The 25,756-nt window shown below is 37.8% G+C and overlaps 1 protein-coding gene across 1 annotated transcript; it reads left to right on the forward strand.

Annotated features, from left to right (window-relative positions):
* Window positions 1–1,208: 1,208 nt before the first annotated feature.
* On the forward strand, window positions 1,209–25,048 carry ATP6V1B2 (ATPase H+ transporting V1 subunit B2). The gene is made up of 14 exons (XM_082618317.1): window positions 1,209–1,383; window positions 7,642–7,697; window positions 11,993–12,091; window positions 13,174–13,267; window positions 13,399–13,476; window positions 13,946–14,085; window positions 14,421–14,522; window positions 14,900–14,997; window positions 15,848–15,971; window positions 17,565–17,715; window positions 19,158–19,240; window positions 20,504–20,608; window positions 21,649–21,778; window positions 23,609–25,048. The coding sequence occupies exons 1-14, from the start codon at window positions 1,248–1,250 to the stop codon at window positions 23,746–23,748; spliced, it is 1,536 nt and encodes a 511-aa protein (XP_082474443.1). The 5' UTR covers window positions 1,209–1,247; the 3' UTR covers window positions 23,749–25,048.
* Window positions 25,049–25,756: the final 708 nt, after the last annotated feature.

The raw sequence follows: 25,756 nt of genomic DNA on the forward strand, positions 1-25,756 counted from the left end.
TATGACACCATCATATACAGTTCAACCCCTACAATTTTCACCTATGTAAGAAAGCTTATTGTTTTCCATTAAGCATATACCTTCCCATTATATCACAATGGTCTTCTAATGGCCAAATAAAATGGATACTTGTAGTACTCCTATTACTTCCCTTCTCGTCAGTTTTTGGCATTAACAGTACAGTAATCCCTCCTTAAGATTTTCTCTTCTTTTTGCTTCTAGAACATGTGCTCTGCGTTCTCTCCAACTCTAATATCACTCCAAGCTTGATTTGGTTACAAGATACTCTTCCTTGGTACATCCCCTCACCTTAGTGATCTCTTAAAAGTTGGCCTTTAGTATCTTCCACAATACATCACACACTCTCTGGTTTATCTCTTCTATTTTCATATTACTAACATGGTGATAAGTTATAAATTTTGATCTTGACTTAGCCCAGATAGCTTCTCCTGGGATAGTTACCTATTTAGTTGAATAGAAATCTCATTCTGAATATTCCACTGGAAACTTTACAGATCCCCAGACAATTAGCTTTTCTCTTTTCCTCCTCTACCACCAGCAAAATTCCTCACTTCCTTCTCTGTTTTCTACCCGGTAAACAACAACACAATCAACCAATCACTCAGGACCCAAGCCTGGATTGACACCTTCCACAGCCAGCTAATCATTCTTGCATCGGTTCTATCCCTCAAATAGTTTTCAAATACATCTCACTTTGTCTTTCACACTACTACCACCACCCTAAAACAGTCCAATATATGTTTTTTGAATGGACACATGAGTGAATGTATTGGAAAGGAAGATGATAAAGTGAGAGAAATGATGGCACACGGTTCCCCATGTTAATATCCACTAGAAGAGGTTTTAGATTCTGTCTTTCAAAGTGTTTTTTTTAGAACTTGAGGTCTCTACATTCAATGTCATGAAATGCCGTTGACGTTTTCTTGCACGAAGTTGCCTTTCTTCCCTCTCCCTCCTTTCTTCTCCTTCTCCCTTAACTCTTGCCTTTCTCTGGAACCCTCTCCCTGGCCCGGCGTCCTCCCCCCAGCACGCTGGTCAGCTCCTCTAGCGGAGGGCGCGGGTTTAGCCCCGCCCACGCGGAGCCAAGTCACGAGTCCGCGGGCCGGGTGCAGCTCAGTGGGCGGGGACTCCTCAGCGCGCATGCGTGGAGCGGGGCGCGGGCTGCTCCAGCTATATCTGCGCCTGCGCGGCGCCGCTGCGGGGCCAGTCGGGACGGAGGAGACAAGATGGCGCTGCGGGCGATGCGGGGCATCGTGAACGGGGCCGCGCCTGAGCTTCCCGTACCCACCAGTGGGCCCGTGGTGGGGTCTCGAGAACAGGCGCTGGCAGTTAGCCGGAACTACCTCTCCCAACCTCGTCTCAGTGAGTATCAGAGAGCAAGACGAATCCTGTCTTTGCTCTTAGCCCAGCCCCTTGCTCCCACTCACCTGCTTAGCCAGAGGGGTGGGATGGGGGGATTGTTTTTCCCTCTCGCGTCGCCCTACTCCGACGTCTCTCTCTAGAAGGCGATTTGAGTGTACCTTAGTTTCCGTGCCAGGGGTGGGCTAAGGGGAAGAGCACCAACGGGAACTTTTTCCTGGGTTGGTGGTCTCCTGGCTATTGCCCCACCGGTGCTCTCCAGTTTCCCGAGGCTGGAGCATGCTCAGGCGCTTGCTTCCTGTCTCTGAGTGAAGGCCACTTCTTGCCGCTCTTATCCTAATCTTCTGCTGACCTCATTTGTATCTGCAGGGGTCGAGGGAACCGCCCCTCCCCTTCCCCCTGCCTCGGGTGTGGACCTCAGGGCAGGTCCTGAGCTCCTGCCGAGGGGGACGGTGTAGTGTCATCGCTGACGTGCTCAGGCCTTTCGTGGATGGAGGTCAGGCCCACAGCCAGAGGGAGATGTTGTTCAGTGGAGAAGCTGCTCCACAGGAGGACACCTAGATATCAGAGAAAGCTAGAGCTGAAAAGTACCCTGCGGGTCATCTAGTCTAACCCTCTCATTTTACAGTGAGAAGCCTAAGGTTCTGAAAGGGACAGGGCTTGCCAGACTTTAGACCCCTAGTTACTGACAGAGCAGGAAAATTCCAGGTTTCTTAATTCTTGCTGGACCTTTTTTCTGCCATTAACTTGAGTGCAAGGCTATCTAGGAGAAGACAAGAAGCTTTGCCTGTATTATGTAGCATATATGCAAAGCGTATGCATAAGCATGTTTAAGTGTTGTGATTGTAAAAAGACCTTAATAAACCAGGCTTAAGTGGACTGTTCAGCAGTTCCGAAAGAAATGGTTCTTGATTACTAAACAATAAAATTGTGTAGCATCAGACCTCTTCACAGTTTGCTTAGAACCGGGGATGAGCACTGAAAGTAGACTCTTTAAAACTTAGGAAAGCACCTGATGTTTTCCAACGTGGTGAGACTGTATTTGCACCGGTTAATTGCCACAGTACCTCTTTGTGGGTGGCTCATTGGTTAAAAAGAATTTCAGATGAAGGGCTTCAGTCTGGGCGCTCTCCTGCCTGACAAATCCCATCCTCATCAGTCACTGGGTCAGGTCATGTGGCAGCACTGCAGTGTAAGGAGGAAAGAAAAGACTTGATTCTATGGTTTGCAGAGATGTGGGTTTTTTTTTAAATTGAAATATAGTTGATTTATAACGTGTTAGTTTCAGGTGTACAGCAAAGTGATTCAGTTACATATATTATATATGTATATATATTCTTTTTTAGATCCTTACCCATTAGAGGTTATTACAAGATATTGAGTATAGTTCCCTGTGCTATACAGTAGTTCCCTGTTGGTTATCTGTTTTATATATGGTAGTGTATATATTTTAATCCCAAACTCCTAATTTATTCCCCCCCCCATGTGCTTTCTATAATGGAAATTATTTGCATTAGAGAATGTCTGTTGGGAGTTTACATGAGCTGAACGTTTCGAGAAATTGACAGATGTTGCATTCTTATGACAATAAATTTGTGCCTAACAGTTACAAATGCTCTTTTATGAATTGCATTTGTATGCTTTGCTGTTCTTTGGGTAGAACAGATAAGACATTAGTGGTGCTTCTAGGAAAAGATGATAAGGGGCAGTAGTCATTTTTCCATAAAATTTATTCACTCAATCTCAACTCAGAGTATCAATTGAAATAATAACATAGTTTAAAGAGTACTCCATGATTGAGGTTGTGAACCCTTAAGGGAGATGAGTATGATTTCTCAACATTCTGTGTGTGCTTAGCCAGTGACTGAAGAACTTCTCTGCATGAGATTCCTCCTGACAAGATGGTTGCGACATAATGCTTAAAACTGAAACTTTAGGGTTCAGGAATCCTTTCTGTATTCTCAGTGCCTAGCGCAGTGTTGGCACATAGAAGCATTGTGTTTTGTAATTGTATAACTTGCATTTAAACCCCTTGTTCTAATAGTTTAGTATATAGAACCTTAATGTGGATGGAACCAGAGTAGGGAGTTGGGGTACTTAGTTTGAGTTTCACTTCTGTGTCTGGGTTATTCTAAAAAGCACAAATGATATCATACTTAGGCTAACAGCTAACTGCATTTGAATGTCATCTTTTTCCTATATTGCCACATTCTTGATTCTGGTTAACACTTTTAATTGCTTCTGAATAAATATTCTTAATTTTTCTGATTAAAGGTCGATGTTACCATCCTAGGTAGAAAGTTATAGTTATTTAATGTGTGCTTTTTGAACAAAGGCCTGGAATTATTGGCAGTTCCACTGCACAGATTGGATCCCGGTTTTAAAAAACTTCAGGATTATGGGACCGTTAACAAGAGATGCAAAATGAGATATGCAGGCTTGAAATAATCTTGAGCACATTCGTTGAATTTCTAAAGTCACAAGGAAAGAAAACTTGATATCCTTTTAAACTTTGAGCAAGGTTCAATAATATACGAAGAGCTTTTGGATGTTAAACATTTTGGATTAGATAATCTCCTTTGTTCTCAAGATCCTAGATCAACTAATCTTAACGTTTCTTATGTCATAAAGCATAGTTAGCCTCAGTGAAAAGTCCAGTAAAGGAATGGTCGGCCTGCCTTTTTCTAGAACCTCTCCCTCCTTGCCCACTACAAAAGTGTGGGTCTTTACTTTTCTTGCACAATAGAAGATGATTGTTCTGGTTTTGTTTTGCTAATAAGGTGGAGGCTGAAGGACTAGATCTCTTATTGTGCAATGACTGTTGAATTTTCTCTTTGAAAGTTTCACAATCATTAAGTAGTGTTCTGTTGAACAATCTCATATCCTATAGGAGGAAGAGGATGTCATCTAACAAAATATGTGCTTCTTAAAATCTTTGTAGATTTTGGGTTTTAAATGTTACTCCATAAATATTTATTGTCTTCATAAATATTCGGGATCAAAGATGTAAACATGTGTCTGCTGTGTTTTCAGAAGTTCTGATCATCCCCTGCAGACCCAAGTTCTTATTCATTTGGAATTTTCAAGAGAAGCGTGGTCATTATTGTTTCTAAACACAGGAATATTTATGTAATTTGTGAATGGGTATTGACTTTTTGAAGAGCAGCTTTATGTCTTTGGCAGCTTTAATCTAAATTGTTGTCTCTGCTTTGGGCTGTTAATACTAATGGTGAGAAAAGCTGGGTAAATATTGTTGAGAGATAAAAGGTGATATTTGATATTATTTTCTCTGCTTGTTCCCCCCCCCCCCAGTAGTTTTACTATTGTGGAAAGGAGCTATAGTTCGTATATAAACTGTTTTCTACTCCCTATTTGTAGTCCAAGTGCTAGGAACTGTGTTATCTCCATATTTTTAAGTTACACTGGAGACTAAGGGTCATAGAGTATAAACTTAGAATTGGTGGGGGTGGGCCACGAACAAACAAAAATAATTTTAATCCTGGCTCTTCCATTTAGTAACAGATTTCTCATAGATGTAGTTTAAGTGTGGAGTAGGTCTATCAGCCTTGCCTACCTCCCAGTGTTTTGTGAAACTGAAAAGGTAACCTATCTGAAGATGCTCTGTAAAGTGTGAAGCAGTTTCGTTCGGTAGTGTTTTTTATTTAGTTTGGATTATAACATTTATTAGTTTAGTTTGCATCTCATTTTAATTTAAACCAAGCATGTTGCTTAACCTCTGGTTTGTATCTGAAGTGGTCTCCTGATGCTTTCCACTGACAGAAAACTGCTGAGGCATCTCCATTAGTTTCTTCTTCCTTTCCTGCTATAACTTTTCTAGCGGCTACACTCCACTGGACAAAGATTATTGTTCGGTAATGATACAAGAGTGCCTCAGACCACAAAAAATGACCAGTTCAGTTTTAGAATTTGAGCTGTAGCCCAGAGTCAAAGAAAAAGTGACTGGAGGCAGACTGTGTAAGTTCAGATCCTTAGGCAAGTTACTTAATTTCTGAGAATCATTTTTCTCTTGTAAAACTTGGAATAATATTTGTTAGCTCACAGACCTGTCATGGAGATTAAAAAAGAATTCCTGACAAGTACTTTTTAAATGTGTATTGGTAGTTTTGTTATTAATTAATTCCAATGGTTACTAGCTTTTTTAAAGGCTACATACATTGTGGCAAATTTGGAGACTGCTTTTGATGAAGTAGAATCTTGTCTTCTATAGTTGAAATCAACTTGATTCACTGTTTCCAGGAAAAGCAATGACTAGCATTTCTTTTTTCTTGGTCATGCTTTTTGCCTTGTGACTGGCAAAACTTCATAATTTGAATGAACTTGAATTTAAACATGAGATTCTAAAGGATCACTGTTGTAGAGGTTAAAAGTTCAAAGGAGATACAAATCTTGTCCGGAAAGTAAAGAGAATTTCAGAACCTGAAGCATGTTACTGATGTTACATTTTATTCAAAACAGTTGCCTGTAAATCTCAAAACTGAATTCCCACACCTCCACTGGCCCACTCCCTACTCCCATTCCCAGCTGTTTAGGTTTTGAAAAGGTCTATGTTTCTATCGTTTTCAAACCTGGGTGCCAAGAAAACATGTTTCTGATGTAGTTCACTTTGCATATCCACATAGCAATTTTAGAAAGTAATTGAGAAACAGTATTTGGATTCTTTTAAAATGAGAACAGTGAGGGACTTCCCTGGCGGTCCAGTGGTTAGGACTCGGCGCTTTCACTGCCATGGCGTGGGTTTAACCCCCAGTCGGGGAGCTAAGATCTTGCAAACCGTGTGGCGAGGCCAAAAATAAAAATAAAATGAGAACAATGAAGAAATTGTTTTAGGGGTAGGGCTTATTTTTAAGAGTATTAGATTATTTTAAAACAATGGAGAGGATTAACATAAAAGCAGAATGTATGACAACTGGGATATTTCTAATAATCTTGGAGGCATGATTAATTTGTTTACATTGCCATCCATTCAAGTAGCGTAACATTTAAAATTTGTGACTTGCTTTTTATCTAAGGTTGAAAAAAAAAGTAATTAGGGGCCTCTGTTGATCATTACAGTTACAAATGTATTCAAGCAAATATTTGGTGTGAGGATTTAAAAGTCCTCAGTATGAAAGACTAGGGTTCCTGACAGTGCTTGCCTGCCCTGTCTCAGTGTTTCTACCAGGGCACTTGCTTCCTGGCTAAAGAAATTATGTTTTTAAATTCTGAAGCCCCTTGAATGGACAGACTGGTTATTAAATGGTTTCCTCATTCTTGGGAGGCTACATTCATGCCAGAAATTTCTGTCTAAGACATCATAAGAAATCAAGCAAGTGAAAAATTCCCAGTTGGTTGACAGTTTCTTACACATTATTTTAGGTCTTGTAAACACTTATTTCATTTGTGTTTTCAGCTTTTCTGATTATGAAATTTAGTCAAGTCTGACATTGTTAGAATTGCTTTCCTGAGTGTTCTGATTTATACTTGATTACCATTCATTATACTCGGCATGTATGTAGGTGTGATACAATTCAATGATAGCTACCTCCTTTCTAAAATGAGAGATTTGGGTAGTTTGTTGCTAGGGCATAATTTGCAGTAGAAAATATAAGCTTCTACAATGACAGTAACGTTTGACTTTTTTTTTCTTTAAAGGATGCTTATATGATCTCTGGCCTTTCATTCCATCCGCCTTCATAAACTCCTTTTTTTTTTTTTTTTTCGTAGTTCTTATGATACTATTTAGTCATGGCATTTTATCTTAACAGACTACATTTTGTCAGATTTCTTTTGTGAGTTTTGTCACTTCTGCTTAAAGTTACGGATTCCCTTCTTTTTCTCTATCTACTTTACTAAGTGCTACCTTTTCTGTAAAGCTTTTTCTTTTCTAAGTAAGAACCATTGCAGGGTCTTTCCTGTGCTCCCACTGACCCTCAGCACACCTGGTAGAGCCCTTACCTCTCCCTTCTCCATATAAAATTGTGAACTCTGTGGGAACTCTCCCTCTTTACCTTTGTTTTTGTATCCTGGGCCTTGAAACAATGTGACTTATAGTAAGAATTAAAAATGGTTTTGGTTTGATGAAGGGGATTATGAGAAGTTGTAGAGATGCAGGCAAATTTTATAAATTCAGTGAAAAATTTCATACTTTCTGAGTGCTCCATATAATAGATATGATAGAGAGAGGTTTTTTTGGTAATAACAGAGATCATTTAGACTGTTGTCTTGTTTGACAAGAACTGACTTTTTTGTGTTTCTTTCCAGCATACAAGACAGTATCAGGAGTTAATGGTCCACTAGTGATCTTAGATCATGTTAAGGTAATACCACTATCATTATCGTCTAACCATTTATGAAGTTAAAAGCATAGTATTAAGTACTGTTTAGTACACTTTAAGTCTTTTGTTATGATTTTTTTAAGCCATTCCTTGGTCAGAATGTCAGTGCTATATGGAGACAAGAATTTTAGATCAGAAGTCAGAAGATGGGATTCTAGTACTGGATCTGTTGTGGATTCTGTTTGTGGCTTTGAGTCCCTTGTCTGTAAAATTTAAAATTTTATTTGCTTGTTAATCATACCTCACAGGTTTATTAGGAAAACAACAGTAATATTTGTGTTTTATGACTTGTAGGATATTATTTAGATATACGGTATCTTGTGGCTCTTGTCATAGACTACTGTGTGTTATAACTACTTGTTACATTTTTGTCTTCTCTACTAAATTTTAAGGTCTTTGAGTGAGTAAACAATGTTACTTTTGTCTTTGAGGGCCTGACACTGGTATTCAAGTAATGAATAAACAACAGATTATCTCAACAGTGACTAAAACCATAAGCAGAGAATAGTTTTTACTTATTCAGTTTGTTGAAAGACTTTAGTTACATGGGGTTTTTTAGCCACACCTATACATAAGAATTATCTTAGAAAAAGAGGCATAGAATATAGTCTATAATTGAATAGACTTCACCCTGGGTGAAGCCTCCTGCCTGAGTTCAGTGATTAAAATATCTTCAGAGCAGATAATTTGTATAATATGCTCTGTAGAACGGTAATTCTGCATTGGTGGTTGTTGGGAGTGGATCAGGGGGAAAGGTACACAGTTATTAGTTTGTTGAGAGAAGTAATGACAAGTATGTTTGGCATGTGGCCCCTCTGGAAGCAGAAAATAAATTGAAAAACATTTCTTAAAAGAAAGGGCAAAGTGCACTGACTCTTCAGCTTTATCACTAAGATATTTTTGTGCATGACAAGGTACCTATACAAATTAATTGCAAGATTAAGCATATAGCTTACTCCTGGCCACGGTTTCATACTAGTCTGAAGTTTGATTCGAAGCCTCAGTATACAAGTTGTACAAGGTTTAGGCAGGTGCCTGTTAATATTTGGTGAAAGGATGAAGCATACCCTTTTATTTTTTGAGGAAGTATTGAAAGCATTATTTGCTTCTTTGTCCTTTATTTCTTCTTTTTTATATACTTTTTATTGGATAAAATTTTTGACTCATATTTTAAAAATATGAAGCTTTTATATTAGTAAATATATTTTCAAAAACAGTTAAAAATATTCATGCTTCAACTATGTTAAGCGCTGAACTCAGCACCAAAAATACACAATACAAATACATAAATGTCTAATTGTTAAGTGCTATGAAGGGTGAGTGCAGGATGCTATGAGAGTCAATAATGGGAAGGGCTTAGAAAACATCGTGGAGGAAGTAATTTTAAGAAAGCTGAAAAAGTTTTATTGAATGTTTGTTTGGGGTATAACTCCAGCTGAGGAAAAAAGTTTATGTAGTTGTAAGAATGGCTTTATACCACCAGATTTAGAGTGTTTTTTGTTTGTTTTTAGTTTTTGGCTCCTGTTTTTAACTTAAAGCATACAGATAGTATCAAGGAATAGATAATTTTATACAAATTGTATCAGAATAGATGATGATGGAGACTGCTGTCCAACTCATTTTCTGAAGGTAGCGCATCTTTGATTCCCAAACCAGACAAAGGATAGTATCAGAAAAGAAACAATGTAGCTAATCTCATTCACAAGCACAGATTCCAAAATTCTAAATAAAAGTGTTCTTATATATTGGATATTAGCAAAAATATACTTTAAAAACTCAACAGAATTATGACAAAGTAGAATTTATCCCAGTAGTACAAAGATGATTTGATATTAGCAAATGTCAGTATAGTTCAGGTCATTCATAGATTAAGCTAGAAAAAGCTTACGCTCTTCTCAGTAAATACCGAAAATGTACCTGATAAAATTACTTGTTTCTAAACAAAACAAAACAAAACAAAACAAAAGAAGAAGGAGGTCTTAGAAATAAGGGATAGAACTTTTAAACTTTTAAAACCTCTTAAAGGATATCCACCATAACTTACAGCAAACAGCGTACTTAAGGAGAGGCTCTAGAAACATTCCCATTTAAACCAGGAACAAGATGAGGACACCTGTTGTCACCACCGCTATCCATCTTTGTTCTATCTTTGTGCTTGGACCCTAACCAATGCTGTGGGAAAAAGAAATTAGAGGATAAAGGGATTAAAAAGGAAAAGGCACAGCTGTCATCATTTCTTGGTAGTACGATTAATTAAACAGAAAACACAAGTCATTCAGTGGACAAACTATTTGAAACAATGGTGTAAAACGGTGTTGCTGTATACAGAGGATGTCTGTAGAAATCAGTAGTGTTTTGTACGCCAGAAGTAACTACTAGAATAATTAGGAACTTTTTACAAAAAACTGTGAAACTTTGTTGAAAGACATAAAAGAAGACTTCAAATAAGTGGAGATTCCACATTCATGAATGAAAAGACTCAGAATAGAAAAGATGTTGATTCTCTCCAGGTAACAAAATCAGTTAGAAATAGAGTAAGAACAAAGATTTGGTGAGGGAGTAAGCAGATATTTCAGTGGAGCAAAGTTAAGATTCTTAAAACCAACTCTCCTCACACCTGAGAATTTGACTTGGTAAATGACAAAGGCTACATTACAAGTCGTGCTACTTGCAGCATAAATTAACTTGTGCCACTCAGTAAATATTGTTGGGGTATTTGGCTTCCTGTATGAAAAAATAAAATAAAAATGAGAAAAATACAATTACATACCAAAAATAGATCCAGATGGATTAAAGACCAAAACATGAAAAACCTATCGGAAGATAATATAGAAAACCATTTTTATGACTTCAGATTGGAAGGCTTTCCTACAGTAAAGACACAAATCATAAAGGAAAACAAGTCATTTTATTGCAAAAACTTCTGTATAATAGGATACCATAAACAAAATTAAAAGACAAGAAAGACTGGGAGCAGATATTCGCAAAAGGATTAATATCCGGAATCTATGAAACTTACCTAAAAGTAAATAAGAAAAAGCAGATGTAGTTGAAAAGCGAGGAAAAGATACTAATAAGGAAATGAAGTCTGAATTGTCAGTAAACATGAAAAGATGTTCAATATTAGTAGAATCAGGAAAATGCAAATTGAAAGATACTATTTTTTTTTATCAAAATGGTAAAAATTAAAGGTTAATAATATAAGATTGGCAAAGATGTAGGGGAAAGACACTTTTCTATACTACTAGGGAGTTTGTAAAGTAAAAGGTTCCTTTGCAGAGTAATTTCACATAAAAATGGACACAGCCTATAGCCCACCACTAGGTAACCAGATACCTTAGGGAAACTTGGGCCCACATGTGAGAATGTTCATTGCAACATGTTTGTAGTAGTATAGATTTGGAACAGCCTTGAACACCAGTGGTAGAAGAACAGCTGAATCAAATGTAGTGTCACTTGATTTTATTTTAACTATATCTGTTCTAACATTGATTCTAGATGCCCATTTACTCATATTAGCATCTCCAGAATCAAGGGTCCTACAGTCAGTGTTGATTCACGGATGCATTGGCAGATGTTTTCCTTCACATCACACAAAGTAGTGATGCATTTTTCAAAAGATTATGTTAATAAAATAAGGTAAATACTACTATGCCAGATCCAAAACGTGCGGTCAAGTGGGAAAAAAAACGAGTTGCGGGATGATATATTTAGTATGTTACCATTTAGGTAAGTGAAACACTACAGTATATTTTTGGAAACATGCAATTTAAAATACTAAAAATGGATTAGAGGAATACATTTCTGGTTAGGAGAATTAGATTGAGGAGGGAATATTAGCATTATTTATTATAATAGAAATTATTTTATTGTTTAGTTGCATTTTATTCCTGTCCTCCCAAAGCACAAGGTGATTACACAGCCCAGAAGCAAACATCATTTCTGAGTAGTGGGAACGTAGTTTTTTTAACTTTCTGTAGTCTCAAAGCTTAAAAACATATACACAGAAGGAAAGAGTTTAATTGCTGTGGTTTCATAGATTTAAGATCCTTCCCTCTGTACCTTATGTTGTGTTTGCCAGTATATGTGCCAGTGATAAGTGTCTTAAGGACTTAAACTACCTGAGGATATTCTAAACTCTGGATGTATACCTGTGTGCTTTGGGGAGGTATGGGGTCTGCATGTGCATACATGCTATGAAACACATAGCGCATATAGAGTATTTTGAGGAGCTTTTAAAATGTTGGTTATTGAGCCTTTACTTTTTTCCTGTTTAGTTTCCCAGATACGCTGAGATTGTGCACTTGACACTCCCCGATGGCACGAAGAGGAGTGGGCAGGTTTTAGAAGTTAGTGGTTCCAAAGCAGTGGTTCAGGTAAGCATTACTTTCAAAACCTGGCCAGCTGAACGTTTTTCTGATCACAACAAACATAAGAAACACGAATAGTTCTTTCTAGGAATTAACCACATAAGTATACAGATCTTCATCAGCTTATAGGCGGGGTGACATCTTGATAAACCCATCATAAGCTGAAAATATTGAGTTGAAAATGCGTTTAGTGCACAGAACCTACCGAACATCATAGCTTAGCTTAGCTTACATAAGGGTGCTCAGGACACTTATATTAGCATACAACTGCACAGAACCGTATAACACAAAGCCTATTTTATAATCAAATGTTAAATATCTCATGTGATTGTTTTGAAGTACGGTTTCTACCGAATGTGTATTGCTTTTGCACCATCACGAAGGTGAAAAATCTTAAGCCAGGGACCCGACTGTTTACTGGCTGTGAGGGAAGAAAAGTATTTTTTCATGTTTTCTTGCTAAATGCCTGCCACCAATATCCATTCTAGTCCAATAGCTCCACTGGTAAAACGGCTTTTTAAAAAAAAATTTTTAATGGATAAAATGATAGTCACATAGAAGGAGAGAGATGAAAAGTAGAATTCAGAGCTTCTGGGCTGAAACCAAAACAAGATCTGAGTCTACTTCTTTAAATTGTCTCTGATAATGCCTAGTTTTTAATGTTACTGATTATAGGAAGTGCCAGTTTTCTCAAATAACATGTTGCCCTAAAAAGTAGATCTGGAGCAGAGGTCGGCAGAATTTCTGTAAGGGGCCAGATAGTAAATATTTTAGGCTTTGTGAGGGTTTTGCCTAAGGTCTCTGATGCATGTTCTTACGCTTTTTTTTTCCTTTTTTTTTTTTTAAAAACAACCGTTTAAAAATGTAAAAAACATTCTTAACTTGCTTGATGGGTTTGGCCTGCAGGCATGACGCTGGTTAAGAGGTTGACAATTTGGTTCATGTCCACCATGAACACTTCTTTATTCATAATACTAAAAGTAGTATGTACCTTGATGTATTTTACTTTATAAGGGCTGACAAATAAATCTTAAGCGCTTATTGTCTAAATTTCTTATACCCTTCTGTTTACTTTTCTTTCTTGATAGGTATTTGAAGGGACTTCAGGTATAGATGCCAAGAAGACATCCTGTGAGTTTACTGGGGATATTCTCCGAACGCCAGTGTCTGAGGATATGCTTGGTAAACGGATGTTATTATTCATTCTGAGCAGAGATCTGTTTCCTTTTTAACGTATTTCCATGAAGTCTTTTTAAAGATTATGAATATTTGAGTCACTGTCCACTCTGTACTGTCTTGTTACTGTTTAACAGGTCGGGTATTCAATGGATCAGGAAAACCCATCGACAGAGGTCCTGTTGTACTGGCTGAAGACTTCCTTGATATCATGGGTAGGGACAGAAAATGGATTTCTGTGTTTTGGGGAAAATAGCATCTATCTGTCTTATACCTTTGTCAGATAAAGGGTGATTTTTATGATACTTTAAGTAGACAACCAACATACTCCATGTTTGATTAATTATTTTTTGTTTATTATTTAATACATTTATTTTTCCTAGAGGTTATCTTAAAATTTTATATTTTATTTATTGTAAAATATCACCAGGATATATCTGAAATGTAAAAGCCATAATGGCTTTGAAATTAGGATTTCTCTCTTATTTGCTATACCTTACGTTTCACTTTACTACCATATAATTTGTGAATCTACAAAAGGTTAATGGAAAAAATATTTAAACAGTTTCAGATTTCAAAAATAACTGATTTTTTAAGAGTAGAAAGAAATGCTTTATATGCTTTGTATGGTTGTAGTCTTAATGTAGAGACATATTAAAATTTTCCCTTTTGGAAATGCATCAGGCCAGCCAATCAATCCTCAGTGTCGAATCTATCCAGAGGAGATGATTCAGACCGGCATTTCGGCCATAGATGGCATGAACAGTATCGCTAGGGGGCAGAAAATTCCTATCTTCTCTGCTGCTGGCTTACCGCACAATGAGGTGAGAACTAGAATCTGTTTGGTATGAAATTCAAGAAGAAAGAATTTCCGAGTGCTTCACTCTTAGTGAGAAACCAAATACAGGATTTTCAGGGTAAATGCCCAATGTTACTGTTTATATAATCCAATTACGTTGACTCTCTGTCCACACATATCTGACTTCTTGCTTACTCTTAGGAATCTGCAAAAATTACAAAATAGTTTTATTGAGTAAAGCCCTTTAAGACAACCGAGTTTCCTTTATGATTACAGTTCCCCAAAGTTTAGGGTAAAAGCTATTTTGTTGTAGAAGTATTATTTTAGATTTTAACTTAGTTCTTTTGTACTCCTCATCAGATTGCAGCTCAAATCTGTCGCCAGGCTGGTTTGGTAAACAAATCCAAAGACGCAGTGGACTACAGTGAGGAGAATTTTGCGATTGTATTTGCTGCCATGGGTGTAAGTATTATCTGTCTCTGTTTTAGTATGAAATGTAGAATTGCTTATGTTATTAGAACAATGGAGAAAACTACACATCTATCATTCAGTTTATCTCTAGGCGGAGAAGTTGCAGCTTGGCATTTTGGGCAAACCGTGGATTAGTATTTAGCATTTGACTGGAATGTAAGAAGAATTCCCTTTGTGCCCAAAGCAAGCTGTTTACTCTGTTGGCTTTTGTGAACGTTTTGGGGGCACTTGAACCTTTAAAAGAAGGAGCACTGCAGAGCTATAGCTGGGCCTTCATCAGAAATAAATATTTGGGGGGAAAAAAAAAGAAAGAAAGAAATATTGAGAATTTTTCTTCTCCCAGCACTGATGAAGTCATTGCCATTTAGGTAAACATGGAAACTGCCCGGTTCTTCAAATCTGACTTTGAAGAAAATGGCTCAATGGACAACGTCTGCCTCTTTTTGAACTTGGCTAACGACCCAACGTAAGTAAACAAAAAATAGAGCGGGCTTCCCTGGTGGCTCAGTGGTTGAGAGTTCGCCTGCCGATGCAGGGGACGCGGGTTTGTGCCCCGGTCCGGGAGGATCCCGCGTGCTGCGGAGCGGCTGGGCCCGTGAGCCATGGCCGCTGAGCCTGTGCTCCACAGCGGGATAGGCCACAGCAGCGAGAGGCCCACGTACCGCAAAAAAAAAAAAAAAAAAATCTATTTTCCCCCTGTTCATGCAGGCTTCTGGTCAAAAATGTCACCTTACACTAAGGAGGTAGAACATTACAGTGAAAGCTACACAGGCCTAGGTATGAGATAACCGTTTTTAAATTCCAGCTCTGCTTCTTGCAAGTTATTTGGTTTTGGGTAAGTCACTTAGGCTCTGAAGCTCAGTGTCTTCTTTCATAAAATGTGATAAATAATACTTGTCTCACAGGGTTGTTGTGCATATTAAATGAAATAATAGTATAAGTTACCTCGCACACAGTCCATACTCAGTAAATTACCTTTTCCTTTTACCTGCACAATCTGGCCCCTACTTCTTTCCTCCCTTTCTCCTTCTCTCTCTCTTCCTTTCTTGCTCAGTTTTGAGAACTGTATAGTTCTGACAAATTATGGGACACTTATAAAATAAATCAATTTAGCTGTGTAGCACTAAGTAATTCTTATTATGTAAATACATAAAAGAATTCTGCCTTACTTAAGAACTTTTAAACTAATAATTGCTTAACCTTCCTCAATTTATGTGAAACTTTAAAAGGGAGACTGTACTATTATTTCTGGAATCATTTTGTTTTGTTTTTGGCGTTTTTGTTTGAGTGACGTAGGACTTAATGTTTCATTTCAGTATTGAGCGAATTATCACTCCTCGCTTGGCTCTAACCACGGCCGAGTTCCTGGCCTATCAGTGTGAGAAACATGTATTGGTTATCCTAACAGACATGAGTTCTTACGCTGAAGCACTTCGAGAGGTAATTTTTTTCTTAATTAAAATGGATTATCTTGTCAGGGTTATCTTGTCCCTCTGCAAGTTTTCTTTTTCTTTTTTTAAATCATGTTTTTTAAAATGCATTGCTCATATATTAGTAGAATACCTTAATTAATCAGAAAAGAAAATATTACTTTGTCAACCTAATTGAAATGATTAGAGGACGAGATTTAAATTATTTGCCTATTTATCATACTCTCACTGTCTCCATTGATTAAGACTGGATTCTTAGAGTAAATGATGCAAGCTATTTAATCAGTTACTCTCCCAGGTAGTTTTGTCTCTGTCCAGACTGTCAGTTTTTAGCCCTTTTCAAGGATTTCATTTTTAATGATGTGAATTTTTATTTATTTACATAAGTAAAGACTATACTCTGGCAGAACCCTCTTCAGAACTTTTTTTTCCTTCAGAAAACTCAGTGATTATTTAGAAACAATGTAAGATCCTAGCAGTTACCATCCAGAAGCATGGGGTGTTTGTTCTAATGCAAGTTACTGAAATTTTGAGTTACTTGCTCTTTTAAGTGTGCAAAAAAGGGAAGAAGACTTCTGAAGAGACGGGCTGTATAACTATCTAGCTTAAGATTCCCTAAGATCCATCATCCTATCTCACTCGGCTACAGTGCTTCTTCATTGAAGGACTTCTTTTCTCCCATCCATCACAGATACGTTTCTAAGAGGCAGTAAACATAAGTATTAGAAAAGTGAAAATTAAAAAAAAAACAATTTACAAACCCTTTTATTAGTAGTATTAGATCCGACAGACAGTTATTCTATCAAATTGCCACTAAAGTTTTCTATATGTTTATCTTGCTTTCTACATTACCTCCTTGCGCATTGATAAAAGCTGGTCTGCAGGCCACACTTCGAGCGGTACTGCTGGAGTATACTCTTGGAGGAACCAAAGTAGCAGTTAGAAGTTGGGCTTAATGATTTACAGTTCTTGTTGGCTATAGATTCACATGTTTGCATATATTCTAGTGCGCATGTCTCTAAGAGAAAGACCATTTATTACTGTTCTTACCTTGTGCCGTGATCCAGGGAAATTATCTGGCCCTTGATTCTGGTTGTAAGTTGGGGTTAATAACATTAACTTCCTCATAGGGTTGTTGTGAGGATTAAATTAAATAATGTATGTAAAATGCATCAGATGATTTCTGATATATGTATTTCCTTCCCTTTTGATCTTTTCAGGATTAACTTATGTAAATCTGGCAAGATCCATAACATGAAGTAAATCTTGTGAACTGAGAATGTTCTCTTAGTTTTAAAATGTACTACCTTTGATTTATAAAAGTGGAAGCAGATTTTCTTCTAGCAAGCTATTTGAAGACTTGTGTTACGGCAGTATGATTTTAGCAGAAAACTTCTGGTCCCCAGTTGTCAACATTTTTGTTGCAGAATAATCTGAATTTATGTTGCTAGATTTTTCTAAATCATTTCTAGAGGTGATATTTAAAACGAACAAGATGGTATTTCCAACTTGGTAATTTGGCATGTTCAAACAAATGTGTTCTAACCAAGCTTTAATTTTCATTTTCTGGTATGTGATATTGTTCTCCTTGACTCACTGTCAGGTTTCAGCAGCCAGGGAAGAGGTTCCTGGTCGACGAGGTTTCCCAGGTTACATGTATACAGATTTAGCCACAATATATGAACGCGCTGGTAGAGTGGAAGGTAGAAATGGCTCGATTACTCAAATTCCTATTCTCACCATGCCTAACGATGGTAAGTTTTGGGTCTTTGGATTATAGCATCCCTAATCGTTGTAAGGACTTTGATTTTAAGAGAGAAGACAGACCATCTATCTTTTTGAGTTGAAATTCTTTTGAGAGTTTATCCTCCAGAAGTTTACCTTACCTAGTGATTTGTTTCTAATAAAATTTTTCATTTCAAAACTACCCATAATTATTATTCTTTTGTAGAAAAATTTTCTTGTAATTTTTATTTATTAGCTAGTATTTAGTGTCTACTGTTTGCAGGACACTGGTCTAGATGAAACGAATTTTTTAAAAATTAATGGGCTCTACTTAATGTAAGCTACTCATTCTAGGTGGATATTTTTTAAATGTATGTGCATCAATCATTTAAGGTAGCTTAAGTGCCAGATATGGAGCATAAATAGTAAATGCCACAAGACTCTACAGAGATAGAACGATCGTCAAAGACTTTCTAAAAATTACTGGGTTTTATCATGTGTGTGTAAGTGCATAGTGCAGTGCCTGCCTGGATGTCTGCCCAGCAGCCCCCGGGTGAGACTTTGAGCGCTCCCCTTATGTTAGTGTCTTTTTGTCTTTATCTCAGTCTTTTAAAAACACTTCTTCAAAATATCTTCAGAAACAGTAATAACTCATTATAACTGAGCACTGTTCTAAGTGTTTTGTAAGTTTTGACTCATTTGATCTTCATAGCGACTTTTCAGGTGCTCTCGTGAGGCACAGGGAGGTAAAGTGTCACAGTTAGGCAGTGGCGGCTTTAGAACCCAGGCAGTCTGAATACTGCCTCTGATGTGAAAATGATTTGTTCCAAGGAAGCAGCTACAAAATTACTGTCTGTGATTTAACAGACTTAGACGTGTCTTGCTCTGTAGGACCTGCCTGGTGCTGCCTGTGCAGTGTTGCTTTAAGTTGTTTAGCCTGCCCGTATTTTCCATGTTGAAATGTTGTGTATCCCTCTGGGATAGCTTATGGACTAAGCATGTTCTCTCAGTATACGTCAGATTGGCAAGTCTCTGCAAATGAACTTTGTGTTTAAAATGGAACTTTATTTATATTTGGGGGAGAGAGAGCATAACTAGGAGAAATAGTACTTTTTATGAATATAGCTCATTTAACTTGTGTCAACACATGTCTAACTGTGCTGCAACCAGATAAGTTAGACTGGCCAATACGGTAACCTCTAGCCACATTTGGCTGTTTAAATTATAAAGTTTATTAAAATCAGATAAAGTTTGAAATAAAGTTTTTCAGTCACATTAGCCGCATTTCACATGTTCAGTAGCCACATTTGACCAGTGGCTACCATATTGGACAGCACAGATAAAGAACTTTTCCACCATCACAGAAAACTATTTTATATAGCACTGTTTTAGGTAGTGCAGATGGACTTCCTGTGGTTTTGTTTATATGAGATGGACACGTTAACTAACATCAGGTGTCTTTCTCTGGTAGATATCACTCACCCCATCCCTGACTTGACTGGATATATTACAGAGGGGCAGATCTATGTGGACAGACAGCTACACAACAGACAGGTATTTGACAGTTGAACGATGCTATAAGCCTACAGATCTATTCTTATTCTTTAGTGACTCTGACTTTGCTCTTAGGAATTATTTATTTAGAAAATATCAAATTGAATTCTTTTTAATATGGCTATAAAATTGTCATTTCTGTAATACTAAAATCCTGGTGTGGAAAAGAGTGCCAGAATTAAGAATTAAATTTCCACTTTATTATGCCTTAAAATGGAGTGAGTTGTTCAAAGAACTTTTTTGGGTCTTCTGTTCCATAACGGTATAATCTACCACTTTTGTTATTAATACAAGAACAGATTTTTCAGAGTTTTTTCTTTGTCTTTTATTGTTAAAATTTTTTAAATTGAGGTATAACTGACGTAACATTACATTAGTCACAGGTGTACAATGTCATGATTTGATATTTGTATATGTTGCAGAATGATCACCCCAATAAGTCCACTTAACATCCACCACCTCACATAGTTGCAAAATTTTTTTTCTTGTGATGAGAATTTTGAAGAGCCACTCTTCTAGCTACCTTGAAATATGTGATACAGTATTATTAACGTACATAGTCACCATGCTGAAAGTTCCATCCCCATGACTTAACTCATTTTATAACTGGAAGTTTGTACCTTTTAACCTCCCTCACCCATTTTGCTCATCCCCTGCCTCAGGCAGCCACCAGTCTGTTCTCTGTCTGTGAGCTTGACATTTTTTTGTTTGCTTTTTCAAGGTCACATATATGTGAGATTATATGGTATTTATCTTTTTCTGTCTGACTTATTTCACTTAGCATAGTGCCCTAAAGGTCCATCCATGATGTTGCAAACAGCAAGATTTCATTCATTTTTATGACTGAATAATCAAAAACAGATTTTTTATTGGTTCTTTAATAGATGCCAGCTTCTGATACCAGCTTTTAGGTGAAATTATTGTTAATCTTTTTATGTGTGATTTTATGAGTCAGAGTTCAGAAGACCATTTGGATTTGATGTTGTAGGCAGATGTTGAAAATTCAGTTTTTTAATATAACCTTGTACTATTTTGTAGATTTTGCTTTTTGGATTTGATTCTCAAAAGAAATCTTAACCTGTAAAATGTTTCTTACTTCCTTTTCTTATCAAGAAAAGATATTAGGAATCATCTAGGAAACAAATGTAGCAGTTTTATGCAATTTAAGCAATAAAAATGAGTTTCAGAATCCTCCTTTACTACCAGTAAAGCTTGAATTTTGTACTTAAATATAATATTTTCCCCCTTCCCCTTTTACCCAAGATTTACCCACCTATTAATGTGCTGCCCTCGTTGTCGCGGTTAATGAAGTCTGCTATTGGAGAAGGTATGACCAGGAAGGATCATGCTGATGTATCTAACCAGCTGGTACGTATGTTTTCTCCAGGATGGTGTTTAAAGAAATGAATACTTTCTCAGTTCATTCTCCTGTCTTATACCTCTTGTCTTTCTTCCATGTCACTTTTTTTCTCTTCCCATCAAAGTAGGATTTTAATATAGAATGTATAATATAGAATAGTGGAATACAGAAACATTCATTAGAGCCTTTTTCATAAGGATAACTGCTCGTGACAAAGATTAAAATCACATGCTTGAAACCCACCTCTAATGCTGTATGAGGTTGTTTTTAAATAAAAAAGGCATAAGACGGGGCTTCCCTGGTGGTGCAGTGGTTGAGAGTCCGCCTGCCGATGCAGGGGCTGCGGGTTCGTGCCCTGGTCCGGGAAGATCCCACATGCTGCGGAGTGGCTGGGCCCGTGAGCCATGGCCGCTGAGCCTGTGCATCTGGAGCCTGTGCTCCGCAACGGGAGAGGCCACAACAGTGAGAGGCCCGCGTACCACAAAAAAAAAAGGCATAAGATGATTAAGTTTTTATTAGTAACCTTAATTATAGAGTATTTCTGAAAGACTATTGTAACTAATTTTTTATTTAACATATTAGGCAATCACCAGAACGCTAAGGGATACAGCTGTATATATTCTATGAAATCCTTGGTTTCTATAGTCCTGAGATTGTATTTGACCTTAAAGTAGAAATGATAAATAAACCTAGTGATAACACAGATTTTTTTTTTTGAATAGAATTTAGAGATGGATTTCTCCTATTGTGTAAGTTGTGATTTTTAAATGCTCTACAAAATGTAAGCTCACTGATATATTGAGGGAGTGTATTTTTTGTAGAGTGTTAGTAATGTCTATGTATTGCATGCCTGAAGACTCCTTTCTTAGTGAGACTACTGTATAATCAAGTCTTTCCAGTACTTGCATATGAACTTTATGTGAATTATGTTTGGAAATAATGTGAAATACTGTGAAGATAGCTACAGCAATACACTTACATAGCCCAGAGTACCACTGCCATTTATAAGACCTTATCTCTGTTCATGTAAACCTGTTTTTCTCTTTAGTATGCATGCTATGCTATTGGTAAGGATGTGCAGGCCATGAAAGCCGTAGTTGGAGAAGAAGCCCTTACCTCAGATGATCTGCTTTACTTGGAATTTCTGCAGAAGTTTGAGAGGAACTTCATTGCTCAGGGTAAGATTACTATTTTCCTATGAATAGAAACAGCATCATATGTAGTTTTGAGGAGGACTTCTCTCGTAGTCTGAGAGAATTTACATTGGTCTCCATACAATTTTCCTTCTGATTAGAGAAGAGGTTCTTCCAGCCGCCTGCCATGTCTTTGTTCTTAGCCCTCTGGTTCCTTCCCCTGTACCTTCAATTTCTTTCTCCATTTATTTAGCTCCTGGCTTGTGTTTTCTCTTCCTTACAACCGGCCTTCTGCTCTCCTGCCTCCATTGCCACTTCTCCACCCTCTTACCCTCTCTGCAATGCTCTCCTCTGGCTTTGGGGACTTTGGACTTTTCCTGTCCATCTATTTTCATCCTCCTGATTTCTCATCTTCCTGCTTCTTAATTGTTAGTGTTCCCAAAGGCTTAATTGCCTGTTCTTTCTGTGCTTTTTTTCCCCTGTGCTGACGACTAACTTCCTATGTATGAGCCTCTCCCCTCTTTCTGAAGCTCTAGTCCCGCCTTCCAGCTAGGAAGCCTTTGTTTATGCCGCCATTCCTCTCTGGCTCGGCGTGGTGAGAACCCAAGTATTTTCCCAACTGACCACCTGCCTAGCAATTCCCTTTTCAATTTCTGTGTACCTCTGGCATGACCATTACCCTAGTTAGCCCAAGCTCAGGAATTGGGCATTCTTAACCCTCTTTGTTTATCCTCCAGTCATCAAATATTTGCTCATTTGCATTGTTCGCCTTTAAAACATCTTATCCTGTTCTCTTTTCATTCCTATTAAAAAAACTTAGGCCAGTGTTTCTGGGTGATGTTGAAGCTGCTGATCTCTGACCACTCTGTGTGTCCCAAGACCTAGTCCAGACCTTTGTCCCATCATCCTTGGCCGTTAGTGCCAACATCTTCACCAGTCTCCCTGACTCTCTGTATACCATTGCCAGGGTAAATTTAGTATTAATTTTATTGATTGTCCTTCTGTTAAAAAGTCTATAATGGTTTTTATTACATAGCATGTGTAGGGCTTTCAAGCTGTTCTGTTGGGTCTCTTCCCTGCCACCCCTGCTAATGCTGGTAAACTCTATTTTTGACCTCAGTGATACTTAACAAACGATGTGTTTATTTTGGAATAATGCATCAGCTACACACTTAGGATTTGTGTGCTTTTCTATTTATGTGATACATTTTTAAAGTAACATTAAAATCCCCAGAACATATGATAGTTGGGTTTTCTAAAAAAAAAAAAAAAAAAAAAATTACGCAGAACCTTAATATCTTAAAAAGATAAAAATTGTTCTGGTAGAGAAGAGATGCAGAACTGTAGCCACTCTGACTCCTTAGTTAAAAAATGAGATTTATTTGCAGGATAAGAATGATTCTGCTATTAAGAATAATAATAACAATAGCAAGTTTGAAAACTTTCACACGGACCTATTCAGGTGCTTAATTGGCGTTTAAGGCATCTGTACTAGCTTCCTTCAGGTCAGCCTGTGTTCCTGGGAAACTGCTTTTCTCACTACTCTCTGGACAAAACTCTGGGTCTAGTTTCCATTATTCAGTGGAGTGTGTTTAGATCCCACCCGTTGTTAAACACACAACACACACACACACACAGCCGCCGAACGTCTCGCCTGCAGGCTTTCTCCCTTTTCTCTGGTTCCCAGGGGTACTTATTGTCTAGACCCTCATTTCCACATTAAGTCACATCCAGTCCTGGGAGACCTACCTGCTTTGTGTGTCTTTTTTATACTTCATGCTCACAGTGCTAGTCCCATAACAGAATAAATTTTGAATAACGCTGAGAAGTTGGAAGTACTTGGCCTTTATTCATCTAATCTCAATTTTTTGTAAGGTCCTTACGAAAACCGCACTGTCTATGAGACTTTGGACATTGGCTGGCAACTGCTCCGAATCTTCCCCAAAGAAATGCTGAAGAGAATCCCTCAGAGCACCTTGAGCGAATTCTACCCTCGAGACTCTGCGAAGCATTAGCTGCTACTTCATCGCTGGCTCGATGCTCTTGTGAAATACTGGTTCTGTTTTCTTTATTCCTTTTGCACTCCTCCATCCCCACCTTTGTGTTGGAGTTTACTGTGTTACCCTGTAATTAAAAACAAAGAATAGGTAACATATTGTGCCAGTGTTGGAATGTTTTAAACTGCTAACAGCCTTTAAAATATCCCCTGTTCGGAAAACCTGGAACTTCAGTGCTTTGTTTAAAGTAGCTGAGGGTTGGAGGTGACGTTTTCTTACTGATGTGTGTATTTGTACATAGTGGTGTAGTTAGCTGCCTAGTGTCCTCATTATCTGGGTCTCTCAGACCTTCCCTGTCCACCCCCTCAAGAGTATCACTATCTGAAGTTATAATGCTTTGATCTCCAAACTAGAGACAGGATAGGGTCTGAGAGACGCTTCCTTTCAGAGCCAAGATGCTTTCCTGAGCACTTGTTTTTAGATTTTGGTGTGCCTCTGGGTCTGTGCTGCTGCTCTAAGCAGATGGTTTTTACCGTCCACCTGCTGTTTCCTGTTTAATGAATAGATTAGAAAGTTTCAACTCCTGTTTCTTACTGTTCTCCCTCCCTCTCAGTGACACAGAATCATGCAGGTTTTGCCCAACTGGCATGGATCTGATAGTAGTGAGGTGCCCTGTCTGATGATCCTTACTGGGTTTCCGTGCAGAGGAATCATAATTAAAATAATTAATAGGATTGTTGGTCGGAAAGATTTGGGATACAATTTTTTAAGAAAGAAAAACCTACATCGGTTCTACATTTGGCCATGCTAACAGTGGTTTTAAGTTTCTAAAGTGTTTACCAGATGCTAAAGGCAAGGTGGGGAAGAGAAAGCTCTTCTGTGTATGGAATTTTTTTTATATATACCATCTATGGATATTTTAAACTCCGTTGGATAGCAGCCTTTGGAAAATCCCCTATTTGGTCCTACTTTCTGACCTATCTGCCTTTCCAGGGTAATCTTGTGGCACGAGTGATAGCATTTAAAAGCTTTAGTCTTTTAATTCCTCCTCCTTCCTGCTGCGAGCCCTGAGCTGTCTTCTATGCACTTCTGACATGTCTACTGTTTGGTCTCTCTGTGTTCTTTGTTACTTGGGTGCAATAGCAACTTCTCTGTGCATTCCATCTTTCTTTCAAGTTGTGTAAAGTTCTTTTTTTCTCTGAGGGTGTAGGGGGTGGGGGGGAGTCAGCATGATTATATTTTAATGTAGAAAATGTGACCTGGATATAAAATGAAAATAAAAATATTAAGTTAAATGGAAGTTACCTAAAGTGACTCTGTATCTTCTAATCAGAAAAGCAATAGCAACAAGCAAATATATGATAACGCACCTCTCTTTGATTCACAGTTTTGAACATCATAACCACTATTGTGAACCAGCCCCTTGATTCACAATATTATGAACCATGTCCCCTTTACAGGGACAAGGCCCATGTTTTGTACCCTTTGCCTTTTAGGCTGCCCTTTCAAGCTCTTTTCAGTAATACCTTTTCCAACATATTGTAGTTTGATCCAAGGTTGAGAGTTACTAAGGTGTGGGGTTTGTTGGTTTGTTTGTTTGTTTTGTAGATCATTAGAGGCTGTAAGTTCTCTGAAACTTGAAGTTTTGATTCAGGGTCCACTTAGCATTTTCGAGAGTTACTAAGGTGTTTTATAGCATTCTTTGTTTCAGACATTCTCAGGACCTCTAGAGCCTGTCTGCCATGAGTGAAAGAGGGTAATAAATAGGAAATGAAATACATACTGAAGCAAACCAAAACTTGCTTCAAATAAAATCTGAAATAGATGGTCCAGTATATAAAGAAAACATACTGGTTAAAGCACAGGGATGTGGCGTCATGGTGGCCTCCTGTTTCTTTCCCCTCTTCAACTCAGAGTGACATTTAGGAGTTGTAAAGGAAGAGGCTCAGTCATCGCAAGAGTAGGTAGACCTGTGTTCTGATTCTGGCGCTGCCACTAACTGTATGGTCTTGCTTAGTCATTTAAC

Source organism: Mesoplodon mirus (assembly GCF_964341445.2).
Source record: "Mesoplodon mirus genome assembly, chromosome: 1".
NCBI lineage: Eukaryota > Metazoa > Chordata > Mammalia > Artiodactyla > Ziphiidae > Mesoplodon > Mesoplodon mirus.

Coding starts and splice junctions, on each gene's coding strand:
- ATP6V1B2 (XM_082618317.1), top strand. CDS start 1,248: ATGGCGCTGCGGGCGATGCGGGGCATCGTGAACGGGGCCGCGCCTGAG. Junction 1,384..7,641: donor CCTCTCCCAACCTCGTCTCA/GTGAGTATCAGA, acceptor GTTTCTTTCCAG/CATACAAGACAGTATCAGGA. Junction 7,698..11,992: donor TGATCTTAGATCATGTTAAG/GTAATACCACTA, acceptor TTTCCTGTTTAG/TTTCCCAGATACGCTGAGAT.